This window comes from Diceros bicornis, chromosome 20 (genome assembly GCF_020826845.1).
Source record: "Diceros bicornis minor isolate mBicDic1 chromosome 20, mDicBic1.mat.cur, whole genome shotgun sequence".
NCBI lineage: Eukaryota > Metazoa > Chordata > Mammalia > Perissodactyla > Rhinocerotidae > Diceros > Diceros bicornis.
The window spans coordinates 5,475,721-5,494,908 of record NC_080759.1 but is presented as its reverse complement, the minus strand read 5'-3'; the positions used below and the strand labels follow the sequence as shown (position 1 = coordinate 5,494,908).

General features: G+C 56.3%; 1 protein-coding gene across 1 annotated transcript in view; it reads left to right on the top strand.

Moving 5' to 3' along the window:
• The window catches only part of UNC13A (unc-13 homolog A), a 56,231-nt gene extending 43,283 nt beyond the window's left edge, over positions 1–12,948 (top strand). The window contains exons 38-44 of the mRNA XM_058563438.1: positions 1,613–1,642; positions 2,958–3,014; positions 3,386–3,466; positions 4,305–4,452; positions 8,360–8,452; positions 9,179–9,338; positions 10,922–12,948. Of these exons, the coding sequence (XP_058419421.1) occupies positions 1,613–1,642; positions 2,958–3,014; positions 3,386–3,466; positions 4,305–4,452; positions 8,360–8,452; positions 9,179–9,338; positions 10,922–11,222 (870 nt within the window). The 3' untranslated portion in view covers positions 11,223–12,948. The remainder of the gene's footprint in view (positions 1–1,612; positions 1,643–2,957; positions 3,015–3,385; positions 3,467–4,304; positions 4,453–8,359; positions 8,453–9,178; positions 9,339–10,921) is intronic.
• The last annotated feature ends 6,240 nt before the right edge of the window (positions 12,949–19,188 follow it).

Below are 19,188 nucleotides of genomic sequence, written 5' to 3'. Positions count from 1 at the left end.
TTCCCATTTTGCAGATGAGGAAAGCTGAGGCTCAGAGAGGAGGAGTCATTTGCTCAAGACAACATAGTAAATATGTGCCAGAGTCAGGATTCAAATTCAGGTCTGTCTGAATGTGGAGCCCCTTTGCTTTCCTATTGACCCGAGAACCAAGAGCCTCATATATACAATAAATGTAAATGAGTATATTTTGGCAGTGACTTCTCTCCTTTCTCTCTGGACCTGTATTTCTATTTCACCTTCTCTCTCTTTCCCGTCTCACTGACTCTCTCGCACCTTTTAAGAGTCAGTCATTAAGCACACACATTCCCCCATGCAGCCCCGTCACCAGCCCCTGTGCAGTGCAGGCGCCCTTTCCTCCTGTCCCCGTGAATTCATGCGTGATCGCCCCGGGTGCCCACCCACGTGGCTTGCCAGGTTGATCACCCTGTAACATTGTCTCTGCAGGGCACCCTCTTGAGAAAACATGGCAAGGGATTAGAAAAGGTAATGAGGGCCTGGTCTGTGCTGAGATCCCGAGCTCTGGTGTCTGGGCATGTGTGCATGTATGTGTCCATGGGCATGGGCAGGAAGGTCAGCTGGGGCTCACGGGTAGGAGGTGCGTGGTCTAACAAAGTCCCACAAAACCAGAAGTCAGAAACAAGGTGATTCCCCAGGGACATGGCTTGGAGTGTGTGTGCATGTGTGAGCAAATGTGTGTGCAAATGGCTGCCACCCTCTCACAATATCCAAAGGGTTTACCCCATCCCTGGGCTCAGCTGAAATTCTGTGGCTTTGAGAAGGGCCCAGACACTGGACCGCTGCCTTGGACTGAGATGTGTTGTTTTGTTTGTAGATTTTTTTTTGTTCTAATGGGTGTTTATTGCAAGGAGATGGGTGCTATGGCAACACATGAGCAGTTGCCCTTGCTGTGCACTCGTGCAGGCGAGTGCACACAAGTAGGGTCTCTGCTTCACGAACGGGGGTTGTAGGGCTTCCCTGCTCCCTCACTCAGCCCTTCAGGGGGCACACTCAGTGTGCCAGGCGCCATACACGTGTGTGCATCCATGGAGGGGCGAGTGTGCGGGGTTGTGTGTGTGCACACGCGTGTAGACGTTTTGGAGTGCACATGTGTGTTTTAATGTGTGAGTTCTTCTGCATGTGTGTGTATGTGGATGCAGGTGTGTGCACACATAAACTCTCTGCACATGCACGGATGTGCCTGGTGTGCGTCTCTGTGCTGAGTGAACTTGTGACACCTGTTAGGACGGTTATTTCAGCGTTAGACCTGGGGGATAAGGTCTTGGGAGCTGGGGAGGAGAGACCCCGAGCCCTCCCTCCTCTCTCCCCCTCCCCAAGGTGCCCCATCCTGGGGCAGGCTGGCTGTGGGATTGGGCACCTGTCCCCCGGTCATAGACTGGTTCTGGCCTCCTGGTAGTCCGGAGTCTGGCCCCAAGCCCCCTGGAGGACAAGGGAAGTTGCCTAGCTGGGGAGGGGGCCCAGCATTAGACCCAGGACTTGGGAGGGGGCTCACGTGCTGGGGAGTGGGACTGTGCTTTGAGGGGGCAAGGAAGTCCCACTGAGTATCCTCCCAGCAGCCTCCCAAACTCTGACCTCCACCTGATTCTCTCCACAGGGCAGGGTGAAATTGCCAAGCCACTCAGATGTAAGACCGGCCTCTCACTGTCTGTCCGCCTCCCCACCCCACCCCACCCCACCCGTGCCTCTGTCCACCTCTGTGGTCCATGCCATCGGGGGGCGTACTGTGAACGCGTCTGTCGGTCTCTTCTTCCTTTGTCTGTCTAGCTTGCTCGTGAGGGCTGGAGGGTGGGGGGAGGCAGGTGGGGAGGAGGGTGTGGAAGGGGAAACTGAGGCCCAGACAGCTGGCTCCTGAGTAACTGTGCCTCGTGGAAGCACAGAGAAGGAATACAAAGAGTAGTGACAGCTGGTAGACCGTTAGCATGATTCCAAACCTCCCCCCTGTAAACGGCCCCCTCCCTGCCCAGGATCCCCACACCACCCCAGGCCTGATAATGCCGTAATGCGGGTGACCTCGCTGATACTCAGCCCCACCCTAGCCCCCAGGCTAGTGTTGCTGCCTCTGTTAGGTAGGGGAGGAACCTGAGGCCCAGAAAGGGCCGGGGAAGTGCCTCAGGTCACCCAGCACAGTGATGGAGGGGGCAGGACATGTGGCTTTCAGTCTAGCCCCCATCTCCCAGCAGCACTGCCCGTGACCTTGAGACCAAGTGATAAGCAGTGAACACTGAATAAAGACACATTTAGTCCCTGCTAAACCACAAAGTAGATATGATTTCCCACATCTAGATGGCAAAACTGAGGCTCAGAGAGGTTAAGTGACTTGCCCGGGGCCACACAGCAGAGCTGAGATTTGAACCCAGGCCCACCTGGCTTGATGGGGCCATAACTAGAATGCCACCTTGCTGGTGTCTGTCTGGGGAGGAGCAGGGGATGGGTACTGAGGTGTGTGGTGGGGGGCGATTCTTCCTTTAAAAGGTCAGACTAACAGCCCCCAGATTACTGGGGAAATCCTCCCACAGAGGGAGTGGGCCCGTGGGGGTTGGGGGGTGTCACCCAAGCCCATCTCAGCGTTTTCTCAAGACTCCCTGACTTGGAGCTGGCTAGCCCACCCATGCTGACCATGCGGGGCTCCCCCACCCACGGCCTCTCACAGCTGCTCTCTGTCTGTTTCTCTTCTCTGTCCCACAAACCTGGAGTTGTAGTGAAGGTGGGAGGGGGGTAGCGTCCCCATGGCACTGGGATTTCCGGGGATAAGGTCACCACCTCCTCCCCAGCACTTCCTGGGGGGCTTCAGACCTCTGTCCCCAGACACAACCATTGTCCTGCCCAGAGCCTTTGGACGAGAACCAAGAAGGCATCCAGGGCTGGGTTGTCACAGGGGCTTGGGGACTGGGCTGGAGGACCCCCACCCTCATCCCAGCTCTGTCTGTTGTTACCTGCAGGGAACCCAGATGATCTTCAATGCAGCCAAGGAGCTGGGTCAGCTGTCTAAACTCAAGGTGAAGCCTGGGGGTGGGCAGGAGATTGAGGTGGAGAGGTCCCAGAATGGTGACGTGTCTTGTGAGCTCAAGGGACAGAAACCCTACTCAGACTGGCTTAAGCACAATTTATTTGCTCCAGTGTGTTGGAAAGATGTGCATGGTCCAGCTTCAGATACAGCTTGATCAAGGGTACAAATCATTTATTCCACAAATATTTATTGAGCACCTGTTGTGTGCCAGTCACATGCTGGGCGCCAGGGACACAATGATGAAAAGACAGACCTGCTCTCCAGCTCCTCAGAGTTTTACAGGGATGAGACCCACAGATAAGCAGATCCCCAAGGCAGGGCCTGCGCTGCCCACCTGGCCCCCTCTCTCCATCCATCCAGGACCACATGGTACGAGAAGAAGCTAAGAGCTTGACCCCAAAGCAGTGTGCAGTCGTTGAGCTGGCCCTAGACACCATCAAGGTGAGAGGCCCCACCCCTACCCCATCCCAAGTGGGGCAGGCAGAGGGGTGGCTAGTGGGACATGGACCTAGGCTCCAACCCACCTTCATTCATTCAATTTATAAACACTCCCTGATGGCCCTTCTGTGCCAGTGCCAGGCTGGCTGATGGCAGGGCCCTGAGGAGCCCCAGTCTTGGGGGGACAGCTGGATACAGACATGCACAGCCCTGTCGGGTTAGGGTGGGGTAGAGGGAAGGATGGAAGCTGGGGGAGCCCAGGGAGGGAGCAGCAAGGGCTTCCTGGAAAAAGGCGTGTGGGAGGTGGGTTTTGAGGAATGCATAGGAGTTCACAAGGCAAAGCAGACAGAGCATTCTAGGCAGGGCCCAGCCCGTGCAAGAACAAGGAGGCACGAAAGGGGCTGTGATCTCCGTGAAGTGAAAAGCATGACAGCTACCCTGAAGGGAATGTTTTGCTGAGATGGAGAATTACAGTGAAATAGGGTTGGCATCATAGTAAGCAGGGGTGGTCACAGGGAGCTTGCAGAGGAGGACGAGGAGCCAGCCATGTCAGAAGGAGAGGGAGGGCCTTCCTATCAGTGAACTTAGTGCATGCAGAGGCCCTGTGACAGGAATGTTCTAGGGAAGACAGTTGGGAGGTTGCAGGGTGGAAGCCGCAAAGGGCCTAGGGAGGGGCTCGAGGCATGGGTGGGGAGTAGCAGTAGCTGACTTGAGTGTTTTGAAGAGCCCCGGTCATCGGGCGAACCACCGCGGAGGGCAGCGGGGGAGAGGAGGGGCGACGTAGCCCAAAGAGCAGGCAGGGGTTCCTCCAGCTCCTCCTCTCCCCACCCTGCCCTCACAGCAATACTTCCACGCGGGCGGCGTGGGCCTCAAGAAGACCTTCCTGGAGAAGAGCCCAGACCTGCAGTCCCTGCGCTACGCCTTGTCCCTCTACACGCAGGCCACCGACCTGCTCATCAAGACCTTCGTGCAGACGCAGGCGGCCCAGGGTAAGGGCGGCCGGTGAGCGCGCCGCACACCCCCGCCCACAGGGGCAGCCCCGCCCCGCCCTGCGCCGGGACTGCGGCCATGGGCTCACCTCCCTGGTGACTTCACGGGCAGGGGCGAATTGACAGCTCCAGAGCGCTTGGGAGCTCCATGATTTCACGGGGCCAATGAGTGATCGACAGTTGATGGGGGCGGGGCCTCTGGCGTCATCGGGCCAGGAGGTGATTGTCATCTCCTGGGAAAATCTACGACGGCATGGGGCCGGGTGGTGATTGAAAGCTCTGGGGCGAGACCTCTTTGACTGCGAGGACCAAAGAATGATTGGCAGCTCCAGAGGAGGGGCCTCTGGAGGACAGGTTGAAGGCCCCTGGGGTAGGGACCTTTGAAACGTCTGGGGCCAAGGAATGATTGACAGCCCCAGGGATGGGAGGGACCCCGACCTCGAGGCGGGGGGGCGGGGGGGGCGTTGGACGGAGAGGGAGTTCCCCTTGCTCAAAGTCTCTCTCTCTCTCTTCTCATGCCTGTCTCCTGTCCCTCTTTGAGCTCACACAGCAGCTGGAGCTGGGGGGCAGGACTCCAGGGTCCTAGTTCTGCTCTCTGGGGACCCCACTTTTCAAAACTGGCCCTAAGAGTGCAGACGGGGGAGAGAAGTTTGGCCGCCGACCCAGACTTAGTTCCGGCAGTGGAGGGGCAGGGGTGCGGGGAGCAAAGCCCCAGGGCCACCAGCGGCCCGTCCCCGCTAGTCAGCCCAGGGCCGAGGACCCGCCCTGGGCGTCGGGCCTCCGCGCTCAGCTTCGTGCCCAGTCCACGCTGCCGTTTTTAGTGTCCCTCGTGTCCCCCGGAGCGGGAGGCCGTCTGTCCGTCCGCCTGCAGCTGACGTTTGTCTCTCTCTTGTTTCTCCTCCCTCTCACTCGCCGCCCCTCTCCGCGCCCCCCTGCTCCCCGCCACGCACACTCGCCTTCCATCCTCGCCTCTCGCTCGCTCGTCTCTCCCTCCACCCTCCCTGCCTCCCTTCTCCACCTCCCCCGGTGATTAGTCCATGGTGGAAAAGGGACTAGGTTTACCCTTAGTGAAGACATTTATCCTGAGAAGGGTACGTGCCTCCGCCGCCGCCCGCCCGCGCCCGGTGCCCGGTGCCTGCGCCCCTCCCCGCCCGGCTAGTAAAAGGCCGTCCTTCCGCCTCCCCGCCTGCGGGGCCCCGCCCAGGCCCGACCGGTTGCGGGGACCTAGGAGGACGAGGGGGAAGGACGGCTTGCTGGTTCCACACGGGGAAGGAGGAGAGCGACTCAGCAGGAATCCGTGTCTCCCGAGGGGCATCTCTTAAGCCAGGTCCCGGGTCCCGGGTCCCGGACAGGCGCCTGCGCCGTCGAGAGTGGGCTCAGACCCCAGCTCCGCTGCTCGGCCCTGGGGGCCTCCGGCAAGCGCCCGCCTCCCTGAGCCTCGGTTTTCTCATCTGTGAAATGGGAACAGTCAAGAACCCTAATTCATAGAATTATTTTTAGGATTAGATGAATTACATTTAGAGCAGTTCCCGACGTGTAATCTCTCGCAGCTATTTAGTTATTATTGTGGCTACTATTATTATTCTTGATGCCACTTTTCCCAGCGTAGAAAACCAGCATTTTTCACGCTCTAACTCTGAGCCAGACCTTGTGCCAAGCATTTCTTGAGGATTCTGGCAAAGATTCCTTCCAGTTGCCCCACAAGGTGGTCCATCATTCCATAGGTGAGGAGGCTGAGTCTCGAAGGAGATTAAGCCGAAGGAGATTAAGCCGCTTGCCCCAGGAATCGTCCCCTGCAGGGGACCCGGGATTTGGGGAAGGCGGGGTGGGGAGGGGGCAAGCACAGAGGCCGGGAAAGACCCTTCCCCTTGGAGCCAGCAAACCACGGGATGGGGGCGCCCAGCACTTCCCCCCTCCCCCTTCTTACTAGCTTTGGCCATGGTCTGACCCCTCACCCCCACCCGCACTCCCCCGGCACCCTCACTCTGGCCCGGATTGAGCTTGCTGTGAAGCATCAGCCTGGGGGGTGATGAGGCTGAGCATGTGACTGGTTGGGGAGTGGGGGGGCCGAGATAACAAGGAAGGTGGCCTGGGGTGGGCAGCAAAGAGGGGGTGTGCGCGCCCCAGTACTGGGGTGATGGAGGTCTCCAGGCCTCTCTGCCCCGTACTGGGGTGATGGAGGTCTCCAGGCCCCTCTGCCCCAGGAGCCTCAGTCACTTCCCATCCAGCACTGGGTAACCTGTATCAATCCTGGGCTGACCCGTTCTCCTTCCCTCCCCCACGCCCGACTTTCTCCCTGTGCCTCCTCCCATGCATGGGGTGCTCCAGGTGTGGGGAGCTTCCTGAGGGGTGGGGAAGGGGCCTGGTGGGGGTGCTGGTGGTCACAGGTCTCCAGACCCCACAGGATGCCCTTCCCAGAGTCACAGAGGGAGAAACAGGGACAGAAGCTTTTAAGCTGCCCCTCCAATGATCCCCATCAGAACCACACAATCAGGGCACTTGTGGTGGCCAGAAACAGAAGGGCACGTCACCCTGACCCAAGCAGACAAGGGAATTTGTTGGCTCTGGAACTTGAAAGATTAAGGGTTGTGTTGGCATCAGGAAAAGCTGGATCCAGGGTCTCCAGCAATGCCATTGGTCTCTGTTGAGACCTCTGTGGGGTGGGCTCTCCCCTCATTGGGCAGAGACAGCCTTGCCAGCTTAGTGCCAGAGAGACACTCTTTCCTAACAGTTACAGCCAAAGTCCCAGGGCCAACTCCTATTGGCCCAGCTCAAGTCACATGACCATCTTTGAGCCACTCACAGCAACCAAGGGCAGAAAACGCTCTGATTGGGCAGCCGTGGTTCATTTAGCCATACCTGAAGTGTGGGCAGAGCCACTAGGCCTGAGGTGAGGGTTGGGGGCCTTTCTCTCTGGAAACTGGAGATTGTCTATTGAAAGATGAGTGGTGTGGGGGCAGGGAAGATAAAAGATGTCCCTAGAAGCTGTCACTTCCAGAGAAGCGAGGACTCTGGGTCAGGTTATCAAGTGTGTGACTGGAGCAGAGTCCTCAAGGGTGAGAGTGGATGGAGATGAGGCAGGAGAAGTGATGGTGAGGCCGCATCAGGACTGAGCCTGCAGGTCACGAACAGGACTGACGATTTCAGAGGGAGATGGGAACCCTGGGCGGGCTGTGAGCAGAGCGGGGACGCAGTCTGACTTCCTGGGGTTTCTCTGGCTGGTGCATTGAGAGAAGCTGGGAGGAGGAGGCAGGGAGACCCGGAGGAGGCCACTGCCGTAGTCCCGGTGGCCAGTGATGGGGCGGGGCCAGGATGGAGGGCAAAGAGGGGGTCCAATTCTGGATGCACTTTGAAGGTAGAGCAGCAGGATTCTCCAGGGTCCAGTACTTGGGGAGGGAGTGGAGACAAAGAAGAGGGTCAAGGGTGCGGCGTGGGCTGCCCCAACAGTTTGAGGATCGACAGAGGAGAAGGAAGCAACAAAAAGAGGGTGAGGAGCGGTTAGTGTGCAGGATGAGAACCTGGAGAGTGTGGCATTGTTTCAATCAAGAAGAGAAACTGAGGCACAGGAAGCCAGGGTGTCAGATGCTGCCAAGATGGTGTGTAAGATGAAGACCGAGTTTTGACAACATGGCAATCAGTGGAATGATAAAAACAGGGGGCAGATGCATTAGGCTCAGAGAAGTTAAGAGATCTGCCCAAGATCACACAGCAGGGCAGTGAAAGGCCAGAGCCCAGATTCTTGGCCTCAACCAAAAGCACCTACCATCTCAGCCCTGCCTCAGTGCCACCCTGTCAGGACTGATGACCTGATGCCACCAGCACATGGTGGGTGGGAGGGGTCCAGGTCCCTTCTGGTGGGTGGGAAAGAATGAAACTCACACCAAGCATCCTCCCCTGCCCTGCCCAGGCTCAGGTGTGGAAGACCCTGTGGGTGAGGTCTCCGTCCACGTTGAGCTCTTCACTCATCCAGGAACTGGGGAACACAAGGTCACAGTGAAAGGTGAGCAGCCTGAGCTGGGAGGGGGAGTGCCTCATCAGGATGCACTAGGTTCTAAGAGAGAGAGCAAACTCAAACCCGCTAAAGCAAGACAAACTTTTTTCATTAAAAAAGGTTTTTTTTCCATAAAACTGAAAATTCCAGAAGTATACCACCTTCAGGCATGGCTGGACCTAGGGGTGCAAACAGTGTTATAGGACTCAATCCCCCTTTCTCCATCTCTCTGCTCTGCTGTCCTTTGTTGGCTTTTATTTTGTTAATTAGAATACAGGTTGGGCTGTTTTAGCCAAGGCCGAAGATAGTGGCTTAAACAAGATAGAATGAATTTTTCTCTAAGGTAACTCTAAGCGCAGTCAGGCCAGAGCTGATATGGAGGCCTCACAGTGTTGGGGATCCTAGATCCTGCCATCTTTTGTTGCAATTTCATGCCCAATGTGTTTTCCGCCTCTATAGGGTCCCAAAGAACTCAGCCTCCACCAGCATTCCAGCCTGCAGCCAGGGGAAGGAGGTAGTTTAGGGCACTTTCCCTGCCTTTTAAGTCACAGCTGGGAGGTTGTATCCATCGCTTCCTCTCACATCTCATTGGCTGGAACTTAGTCACATGGCCACACAGCTACAGGAGCATGCTGGGAACTGTAGTCTTTCAGACATGCTTTGAAAACCACAAACACATACCGGGGAAGCCTGACCTTCTACCTCTACTAGCCTACCCTCCACTTCCCCCAACAGTGGTGGCTGCCAATGACCTCAAGTGGCAGACTTCCGGCATTTTCCGGCCATTCATCGAGGTCAACATCATTGGGCCCCAGCTCAGTGACAAGAAACGCAAGTTTGCGACCAAATCCAAGAACAACAGCTGGGCCCCCAAGTACAACGAGAGCTTCCAGTTGTAAGTCGGGGTGTTGGGGAGCACGGGCGGCGTCTGCTGGCTGGAGCTCTGCCACAAGGCAGAAGCAATGTCTGGTGGACCAGTGGCACCTGGGTGTGGGAATGGGGGCCGCCCTGGGAAGGGCGCACCTTAGTGCACCAGCGATGTCAGTGGGGGCCACGGGGGTGGAGGTGACCGCCTCGAGGGACAGGCAGGTCCCAGGGGAGGCGGCGAATGTGATGTAACGTCATGATGAGGGCTCGTGAAGGGCGAGTCTGGGCAGAAGGGGCTGGAGACTCTGGTCTGGTCAAGGTGCTCATGCTGGGGCAGGAGGCTTGCGGGTGAGGGGCTGAGGGGCGTGGCACAGGGACTCCTGGAGGCGGGGCGAGCCTTGTCAGGGCTGTGGGGCAGGTCATCTGGTGGAGTCTGCTCTGAGGGACAGAGTGGGGTGTGGCTTAGTCCAGAGCATGGGGGTGGGGGTGGGATCACATCCAGATGGGGCTTCCTGGTGAGCAGGAGTGAGCCTAGTCAGGGGCATTAGTGGTCTAGAAGGGCAGGCAACCTGGGGGGGCATAAATAAGTCTGATCAGGGTGTACAGAGGGGTTCCTCGGGGTGGGCGGGGGTGGGCAGATCTTGGGATCAGGTGTGAAGCTGACTGGGGCAGTAGCATATACCTCGCTGGGGGATATTCTTGGGGGACAGAAGTGCAGAGGGCTCTGTAAGAGGGCATCAGAGCTGGGGGGAGGTGTGAGTCCTTGAGGGACAAGAACGGGGCCAGTCGTGTCAGGAGAGGGCTCTTGGGCAGAGGACACTGGAGTGGCAGGTCTGCTGACACATGCTTGGGAGCTGTAGCAGGGCCTGGTGGGGGCAGCTGTCTCCTGGGGTGGGCAGGAGTGCAGCCTGGGAGGGGGATGCAAGGGAGCCATGTGGATGTGGCCCCAAAACAGGGCGCTTTTGATCAGCCAGCGTCAAGGCAGGTCACCTGGGTGCAGGAACCCAGTGTCACTGGGGTCCAAGCATAGGGGGAGGGGGAGGCATGGTGAAAGGGGGGGTCAGGGCAGGGTTGTGTACAGAGGGCATCTTGGGGGTACGAGGGGTAGGCTAGGGGGCATGGGGGAGAAACTGCGTCCAAGGGAAAACTGGGGCTCAGGTGGGAGCCTGGTCAGGGTGCTTCTGGGAGGGATATCTGGGGCAGGGTGGTGGGGGCAGCAGCCCAGCCAGCCAAGGGCGTGGGCGCAGGTATCTCAGAGTGCGAGCATGGCCTAGCCAGGGGGGCCTGGGGGGAGAGTTACTTGGGGTGGGGATGTGGTTTGGCGGGGGGCTGGGCATAGGCTGGTGGGGGCGTCGTTGGGTGGGAGAGAGGAAAGACATGGCAGGGGCATTACTTGGGGTGGAGGTGGGATATCAGCTGGTGTGGGTGTGGCCCAGCGCAGGGTTGTGGGGCGGGTCACCTGGAGCAGGGGCGGGGCCCGACCTGTAGTGGGAGGTTATGCCAACGGGAGGATCACCCAGTGTGGTCGTGGCCCCTGTGGAGGCGGAGTCGCCGGCCGGGGCGGGGCTGGCCTGTGGGCGGGGCCTGCCCTCACGCCCCGCCCTTCCGCAGCACGCTGAGCGCCGACGCGGGCCCCGAGTGCTACGAGCTGCAGGTGTGCGTCAAGGACTACTGCTTCGCGCGCGAGGACCGCACGGTGGGGCTGGCCGTACTGCAGCTGCGCGAGCTGGCCCAGCGCGGGAGCGCCGCCTGCTGGCTGCCGCTCGGCCGCCGCATCCACATGGACGACACCGGCCTCACGGTGCTGCGTATCCTGTCGCAGCGCAGCAATGACGAGGTGGCCAAAGAGTTCGTCAAGCTCAAGTCCGACACGCGCTCCGCCGAGGAGGGCGGTGCTGCGCCTGCGCCCTAGCGCGGGGTGCGCGGGCGGGCAGCACTGCGCCTGCGCGGGGCGCGCGGGCGGGGCAGCGCCTGCGCGCTGGCACCTCCCGGATGTGGAGCATCCGAGCTCTGTGCCGAGGGCGGGTTGCGCCTGCGCCCTTGACTTAGCCCCACTCCCTCCGGGGAATTGTGAACGGACGACGCCCCGCCCCTCGGGTGGCCACGCCCTAGGACGCGAGGAAGGAAGAAGCCGCGTCCCCTACTTGAGGCCACGCCCGCACCGCCTAGGGGGCCTTTGGAGCTGGGATGGGAGGGAACCCCGACCCATATGGAGGAGGCCAGGTCCCAGGGCTTTGGTACCGGGAGGCCCCGCCTCCTGTCCCCTGGGAAAGCCATAAGACGGGTCCCCAACCCCTGGGGCCCAAGACCAATTGCCAAGTATGGAACTCTCAGCTCTCTCGAGGAGCGGGCCGTGGGTCAGGGGCTGGGCTTCCTGGGGCACCCCCTGGGGTGGCCTGGAGTCTGGAGTGACTGGGATGCTGGTTGGAGGGCCTTGGGTGGACCAGAGCCCCTTTTGATGTTTGTGCAAAAAATAAACGAGGAAAGGGGGGAGGATGAGATTTTAAAAGCACATGCGCCTTCGGGCGCCCAAAAGCTGGGGGCCGAGGGGACGGCTCTTGGGCACCCGGCGCTGCCCCCTTCCCTGTGGGGGTTTGCCTCCCGTTTTCCGCCCGCATACCCAGTTCTCATATCATAGAATTCAACCCACCCATTTGACAGAGGGCAAAACTGAGGCCCAGAGAGCTGCTTGAGACTCAGGGGAGGGTTCCAGCGCCACGGCCAGTCCCCACTCCCTTTGGCCTGTGGGCTTGTGTGCCACATAGAGGGGTGGGCTGCGACTGGATGACCAGACACAGCTCCCCATTGCTGCTAACCTCCCTCCAGGAGACCTCCCCAATCCTTATAAGGGATGGGGGTCCTGGGCCAAGGCCCCCACTGCCCCCTCCCACCTCTGGCTGCCACGCAAAACTCCTGCCCCCAGCCCTTTCCCCCGGGGAGGGACCCCGGGGAGATACCCTAAGAACTGTTGACCTCACGCCAAAAAAGAGAGGATTTGGGATTCTCTGGATCCAGGCTCCCCCAACCCCTTCTTCCTCTCCCAGAATTCTGCAGGCGGGAAAGAACAGAAAGAGAGAGACCAGAAATTCTAAGGATGTGTGGGTGTGGGTGTGTGCACACACGTAATATGCTTAGAGCTTAGTCTCCAAGATCTCATTGGTTCGTTCAGACTTCCAGGCCCCAGGCTGCCTCCAGGCGGGGCCTCCACCTGCCTGGAGCTCTTCCTCAGCACGCTGCAGGCAATTTGGCCAGCGCCCAGCTTCCCCATTTTAGTGCACGCAGGCAGAACCTTTGGGAAAGTTTGGCATGGCTTGTCTTTGCCCAGGATCTGCTTTTCCACGTTGGACCATCGCACGTGTGCCATGGATTTTCCTGCCAGACCGCTAAATACAGGATCGTGCTATGCTAGGGAGAAATTAAAACAGAGGGATGAGATGAGTAGCTGGGCTCCTGGAGTGGTGAGGGCTGCATCAGATGGGAAAGGTGAGGGAGGGCTTTCTGAGGAGGTGAAAAATGAGAAGGAACCACCCATTGAAGAGAAAAGAGCTCCAGGCAGGGGGAACAGCAGGTGCAAAGGCCAGGAGGTGGGCAGACTTGAAGCACGGCAAGAAGGTCGATGTGGCTGGAGCTGAGCTAGTGAGGGGGAGAGCTGCAGAGGTATCCGACCAGACAGGACCTCCTACACTGCCGTAAGGAGTTCCAATGTTACCCTAAGAGGCATGGGGACCCCAGGACATTTTAAAGCTGTGGAGGATTTCAGGTTTCAAAAGCTCCCTCTAGCTACCTCATGGAGAATGGCCCAGTGCAGTGTGGGGGGGAGGACAGAGTGCTCTCAGGACACTGAAATTAATTTTTGGAGGCTATATTAAAAAGGAAAAACAAACTCTGCCCTTAGATGAGCCTGAGGGCCTCTGGGTACGGTTGTCCCAGTTGTGCACTGCACAAGGGTTTGGTGTCTCTACAGAGGCCACGTGCAAATCCCAGGCATTGAGAGTTGTATGTTTATGGTGATGGTTTCCTGGCACAGGGACACCAAGGTTCTGGAAGAAGTGGCATTGTTTTCTCATTTACCTGGAGGTGCCAGCTGTCCCCTAAATTCAGGCAGGTTCAGGTGACTGAAGGTTCTGAACCAGAGATTAGGACACGGATTCTCACTCTGGACAGCGGGAGAGGGGGGCTTCAGCCAGGGGCAAGGGGCAAGCTGGGCGGTGGCGAGCGGGGAGCTTGGAGTCTCTGTCACCAAGGGGACTGAGGGGCAGACTTGAAATTCAGACCATTCAAGAGGTGGGGGGTAGGGGAAGTGGCTGACTCGGAGTCAGGAACACCAGGAACGCCCGAGAGGAGGTGGTCTGTGATCTGAGGTGGGCCCAGAAAGACTTCAGTGACTGGCAGGACGTAGAGGGAGCCTCAGGGAGTGCTTGTTGAATGACTCTTTCTGACTCCCAGGCTAGAATTGTTTTGGAAATTTTCTTCCTCTGCTATCCCCAGAAAACTCCTACTCATCCACAAATATCCTTCATGTAGAAAACTCTCTCTGCTCCCCCTCAGGACTTCCCCAGCCTCTGTCCCGCCTTCTGTCCCTGATGCCGTGGGGCTGGTGGTGTCTGTGATAGGCTGTCTCTCCCCAGATGGAAGTCTGAGGCCTCTCGAGAGCCCCAAGTTCACCCAGCACAGGCTGGGCACAGGGGGATGGCAGGGAGGGTATGCCTCCTTGAATTATGTCTTGGGTGGGGGTCTCTGTGTGTCCACGCATTCATGTGTGTGTCTGTCCCTGTCTGTCCGTACCATCCTTCCCTTCCCACACAGAGCGGGACACACAGGAGGTGTTCAAGCCAGACTGTGGCTGAGCCACGGAGACAGAGTAAGAGAGGCTGAGAGGGGATGAGGAGGAGCCAAGAGAGGAATCCAGGGGCTGGAAGCATCTGAAATCAGGAAGTTCCTGTATTGGAACAGAGCCCAGAGAGGAGCAGGGCTTTCTCCCAGGCCACCCAGCAAGTGGACACCTCGGATGACACCTCTGGGCTTTCGCCACCTCACCTGCGGTGCCCGGGGTCCTGAGTCCTGGTGGGGTCTTGGGGTTGCATACCAGGAACCAGCCCCAGATTTCCATGGATCAGGGAAAGGAGAAGGTAGCGTTAGCCCCTGATAAGGTAGAGGGGTGTGACATTAGGGACGTCTTGGGCGGTGCCAGTCCTCCCTCCAAGAGGGACAGAGACACAGAGCAAGGACACAGAGAGAGAAGGTAAGAAATCGAAAGGATGAGATCACATCCCGAGGGGGCAGAGAGAGACTCAGACGGAAGATGCAGACAGAGAGCGGAGAAAAAGCACAATAGAGGATCAAGAGGGAGAGGGACCTCCCGCCTCAAAGGATTTATGTAAAAAATAAATCCAGCCGGCTGCGTCCCCCAATCCCTCTGAGCATCAGGTCCCAGAGCCTGAGACCTCCTCATGCCCCCATCAGAGATGCAAAAAACTTCACACCCAGCCAGAAATCCTTGGGCCCTCTCGGCCGGGACCCCAGAGACCTCTCTGTGCCCCACCCCTGTGCTGTCCATTTTGCAGATGGGGACACTGAGGGGCGGAGCAGAGTGGGGACAGCCCAGAGTCACCTTGAACTCTGTTGCCCAGGTGGAGAGGGAGAGAGCTCCCCGGGGGCTCCGTCTGCATCAGGACCCCATCTGCCCCCTGAACATCCTTTCCTAGGAATTGTCAAGGACCAAAGTCGTCTTCGCTGACACGTGTTGCTTTTCTCTTTGCCTTTTTTTTTTAAAGAGAGAAATCAAGTTGACGGTGTCAAGACACCCCATCTCCCGCCCCCGCCCTGCCGCAGTGGCTCCCTCGAGGCACGGGTCATGGGCGGAGGGTCCCCCGTGCGTCCCTGGCCACACCACCAGGGTGACTTGGACCCCACCCCTGGCCCTGGCGGCCCTAAGGCCCCAACCCCAGCCACAGTCCAGGGAGGCTCTTCCTCCACACGCCTTCTCTTTGCATGTGATTGCAGCTGTGAAATGCAGCACTGTTTGTTTTCATTCCATCCCGTCGGTCCGGCGTCTGCACAGATGCCCCTGTTTCTCTGTAAACATGTGACTTGGAACAAATGTTTAAAGCCAACAAGAAGTGGTCATGAATGCATGTGTTGAGATGTTTTGCACTATTCTGACTTTTTGGTCTCTGTAAAAGTATTTTATTAACAGCAGACATTAAAAAAAGAAAAGCACACAGCCTCGGACATTGGCAGTGGCCTCCTTGCACGCCCAAGTTGGCAAAGAACTCACATGGCATCTGCTAGTGCAGACACTGTTGAACACTCCTCTGCCCACAGACTCACCCACAACTAGCACCGCCCTATTTCACAGAGCGGGGAAACTGAGGCCCACAAGCCAAGATCTTGTGCAAGGGCAGAGCCAGGATTGGAACCCAGACCCTGGGCAGCTGCTGCTCTTAGCTCAAGTACGTTAGGACACATGCCAGGGCACACCCCCGAACTGAACCTGCACTCCCGTTTTTGCCGGGTTTTTCTGATGTAGCAGGTGAGAATCTCATTTCAGAAACTCAGATGTGCAAAGAATGAAACTTCGTTTTTCTACAGCTGACTGTACTTTCTGTTCGAGCCCCATCCCACCGGGGAGCAGACACGGAGTCGGACTCAGCCCGGGGTTCCTCCGGAAACTCGGGGACTGCCCTGCTGAATCTGGGCTTGTTCCTATAGTTCTGGGGCCGGGGCAGGGCCGTGACATCCACCCTGGGAGTGGGGTCGATGAGTGTTTTTGGCTGCAAGTAACAGCCCAAAGGGCTAAAAGTGGAGCAAAAAGTGGCTGAGCCACAAAAGTACCCCATAGTTCAGCAATTCCCCCCTCCAGAGACTTGCACGTGGGCAAAAAGGCTGGGGGCAGCCTCAGTGTGTGGTATCTTCACACCAGGAAACAGTATACAGCTGTGAAAAGGAAGGAACCCCAACTGTTTGCGTGACGGCAGGAGAGGCAGCCTGCAGGGGTCCCGAGTGTCCCTGCGCTCCCTTGCCGACTGTGCCAGACCGGACCTGCTTTCTCCTGAGGCCGAGATGTTCCCACAGCCAGGGACACACGCTACCCAGCATGACTTCCGTGTAACAGCTCGCTGCGACGGAGGGGAGCTGGACTGTTTGCCCCCCGCCACGAAAGGTGCCCAGCCCTTGGCCCTGTGTGCCTGAGCATGTGTGGTACATCGTGTCACTCTGGGGCTTGGGGACCGAGGCTCATGCTGCCTGCTGTGCTGCGAGAAATAAACCATCCTGCCCTGATCCGCTGAGTCTCACAGTCAACTCGGGCATCTGTGGACTAGGGACAGGCTTACCTCGCCATCCTGTGGGAAGTGGGGTGCTTCTCTGACAGACGATGGGAAGGAATCTCAGGAGTGTGATGGTGCGTGAAAACAAACAAGCCAGAAGGCTCCCAAAAGCATGACACCGTGTCGACGAAGCTCAAAACCGGCTGTTTATATCTACACACAGGAGGCACCCACAAGAGGTAGTGTGGAGACACGTGAATGTGATTACTAAAAAATAATAAGCATGAAACTAAGCATTAAAAAATTGAGGATTCCAGGGAGAGTGACGTCAGCATCATGGCAGAGTGAGCTTTCCCGTGAATTCTTCCCCCACAAGATACAATAAAAGCAACAGCCACAGACCAACAACGGAATCCCAGACAGTGAAAAGCTAGAGCAGAGGGATCCACACTGCCACACATCTGAGAGCGGAATGTGCTGGGCCCCCGGAGGAAGTGGTGAGAGGTAAGGAGAACTCCGCTCCCTCCCCATCAGATCAGCGATCCGGTCCGCGCGGCTCCCAGAGAGGGGGGAGGGGCGGCCCTCGGCGGGAAACTGTAGCTCTTCGGGCTCTCTCAGCCAGAGGGAAACTCCCGCACAGAGGGCTCAGAGGAGCCACAGGGCTACCATCAACATCTTAGCACCCCAGAGAGCAGATAAAGAGGGGCAAACGAGAAGCCTCCCACGTCAGGGACCCAGAGGGCAAAAGAGAGAGCTCCCCCCTCCCCGCAACCCGGAGTCTGCAGCTCGACCAGATCTAGCGATCCGAGGCAGACCTGAACAAACTGGACTGGACCCGTGGATCGCAGTGGGGAAAAAAAACAAAACAAAACAAAACAAAACTGCGGATCGCAGCAGAAAAACTGGGGCAGAGCGCAGGGGTCTTAGACTACACAGCCCTTTACCACCAGACAGTGGCGGCAGGTGGAAATTGCAACCAGAGACTTCCAGGATGAGGAAAATCAAAACCAACACAGGAACCACAATGCAATAATATATGAAATCACCAGACCAGAAACAAAATGACAAGCACCCAGAAATCAACCCCGAAGACACAGAAATCCATAAACTAAATGACAGAGATTTCAAAATAGCTATCATAAAAACACTCAACGAAATACGAGACAACACAGACAAACAATTAAATGAGATTAGGAGTTTCTTCACAAAAGAGATTGAAATCATAAAGAAAAACCTATCAGGGCTGATGGAGATGAAGAACACAATGGAGGAGATAAAGGAGAATCTGGAATCTTTAAAGAACAGAGCTGACAATATGGAGGAAAGAATTAGTACTTTAGAGGATAGGAATACAGATATACTCCAGATGGAAGAAGAGAGAGAACTAAGACTAAAAAGAAATGAAGAAAGACTCCGAGAAATATCGGACTCTATTAGAAAATGTAACATAAGAATTATAGGTATTCCTGAGGGAGAGGAGAGGGAAAGAGGAACAGAGAGCCTATTCAAGGAAATAATAGCTGAAAATTTCCCAAATCTGGGGAAGGAGCAGGAAATACCAGTAAGCGAAGCCAACAGGACGCCTATATATATTAACAGACAAAGGCCTTCACCACGACACCTAGTGGTAAGGCTAGCCAGGGTCAACGACAAAGAAACAATATTAAGGGCAGCTAGACAAAAACAAAAAATAACGTACAAAGGAACTCCCATCAGGCTCTCAGCGGATTTCTCAACAGAAACTTTTCAGGCTAGAAGAGACTGGAATGATATATTCAAAATACTAAAAGACAAAAACTTTCAGCCAAGAATACTCTATCCAGCAAAAATATCCTTCAAATATGATGGAGAAATAGTAACTCTCCCAGATAAACAAAAGCTAAGGGAGTTCATGGCCATGAGACCCCCACTACAAGAAATACTCAAGAGGGCCCTCAGGCCTGAAAACAAGAAGAGAAAGGGAACACAAAGCTTGGAGTAAGGAGAAAAGTAGGTAGACAAAATCAGAGAAATAGTAGATCTTTACCGGAATAGGTTAGCAACCACTTAAATACTAAACTCAAAGATCAAAGGAAGAAATTCACCAAAAATAAATTTAACCTCATCACTGTAAACACACAGCCACAACACAAGATAGAATAAGGTATAACAAGAGCAACTTAGAAGGGGAAGAGGAAAGTGACTGAATTGACTTAGTATAAGGAAATAGGAGGCTATCAGATAATGGACTATCTCATACAGAAGATTTTTTGCCCAAACCTCAAGGTAACCACTAAACAAATAATCAAATTAAAACCACATATGATAAACAAAGAGAAAACTAGAAGAATCATAAGACAGAACAACCAAACTGAATTGGCAGTCCAAAACAAATGGGACAAGAAACAAAGGAAATGCAAAAGAACCAGAAAATAAGTGACAAAACAGCAAAATTCAGCCCTCATATTTCAATAATTACCCTAAATGTAAATGGATTGAACTCTCCAATCAAAAGATACAGAGTGGCAGGATGGATTAAAAAGCAAGACCCAACAATATGCTGCCTTCAGGAAACACATCTTAGCACTAAAGACAAGCACAGGCTCAGAGTGAAAGGATGGAAGACAATAC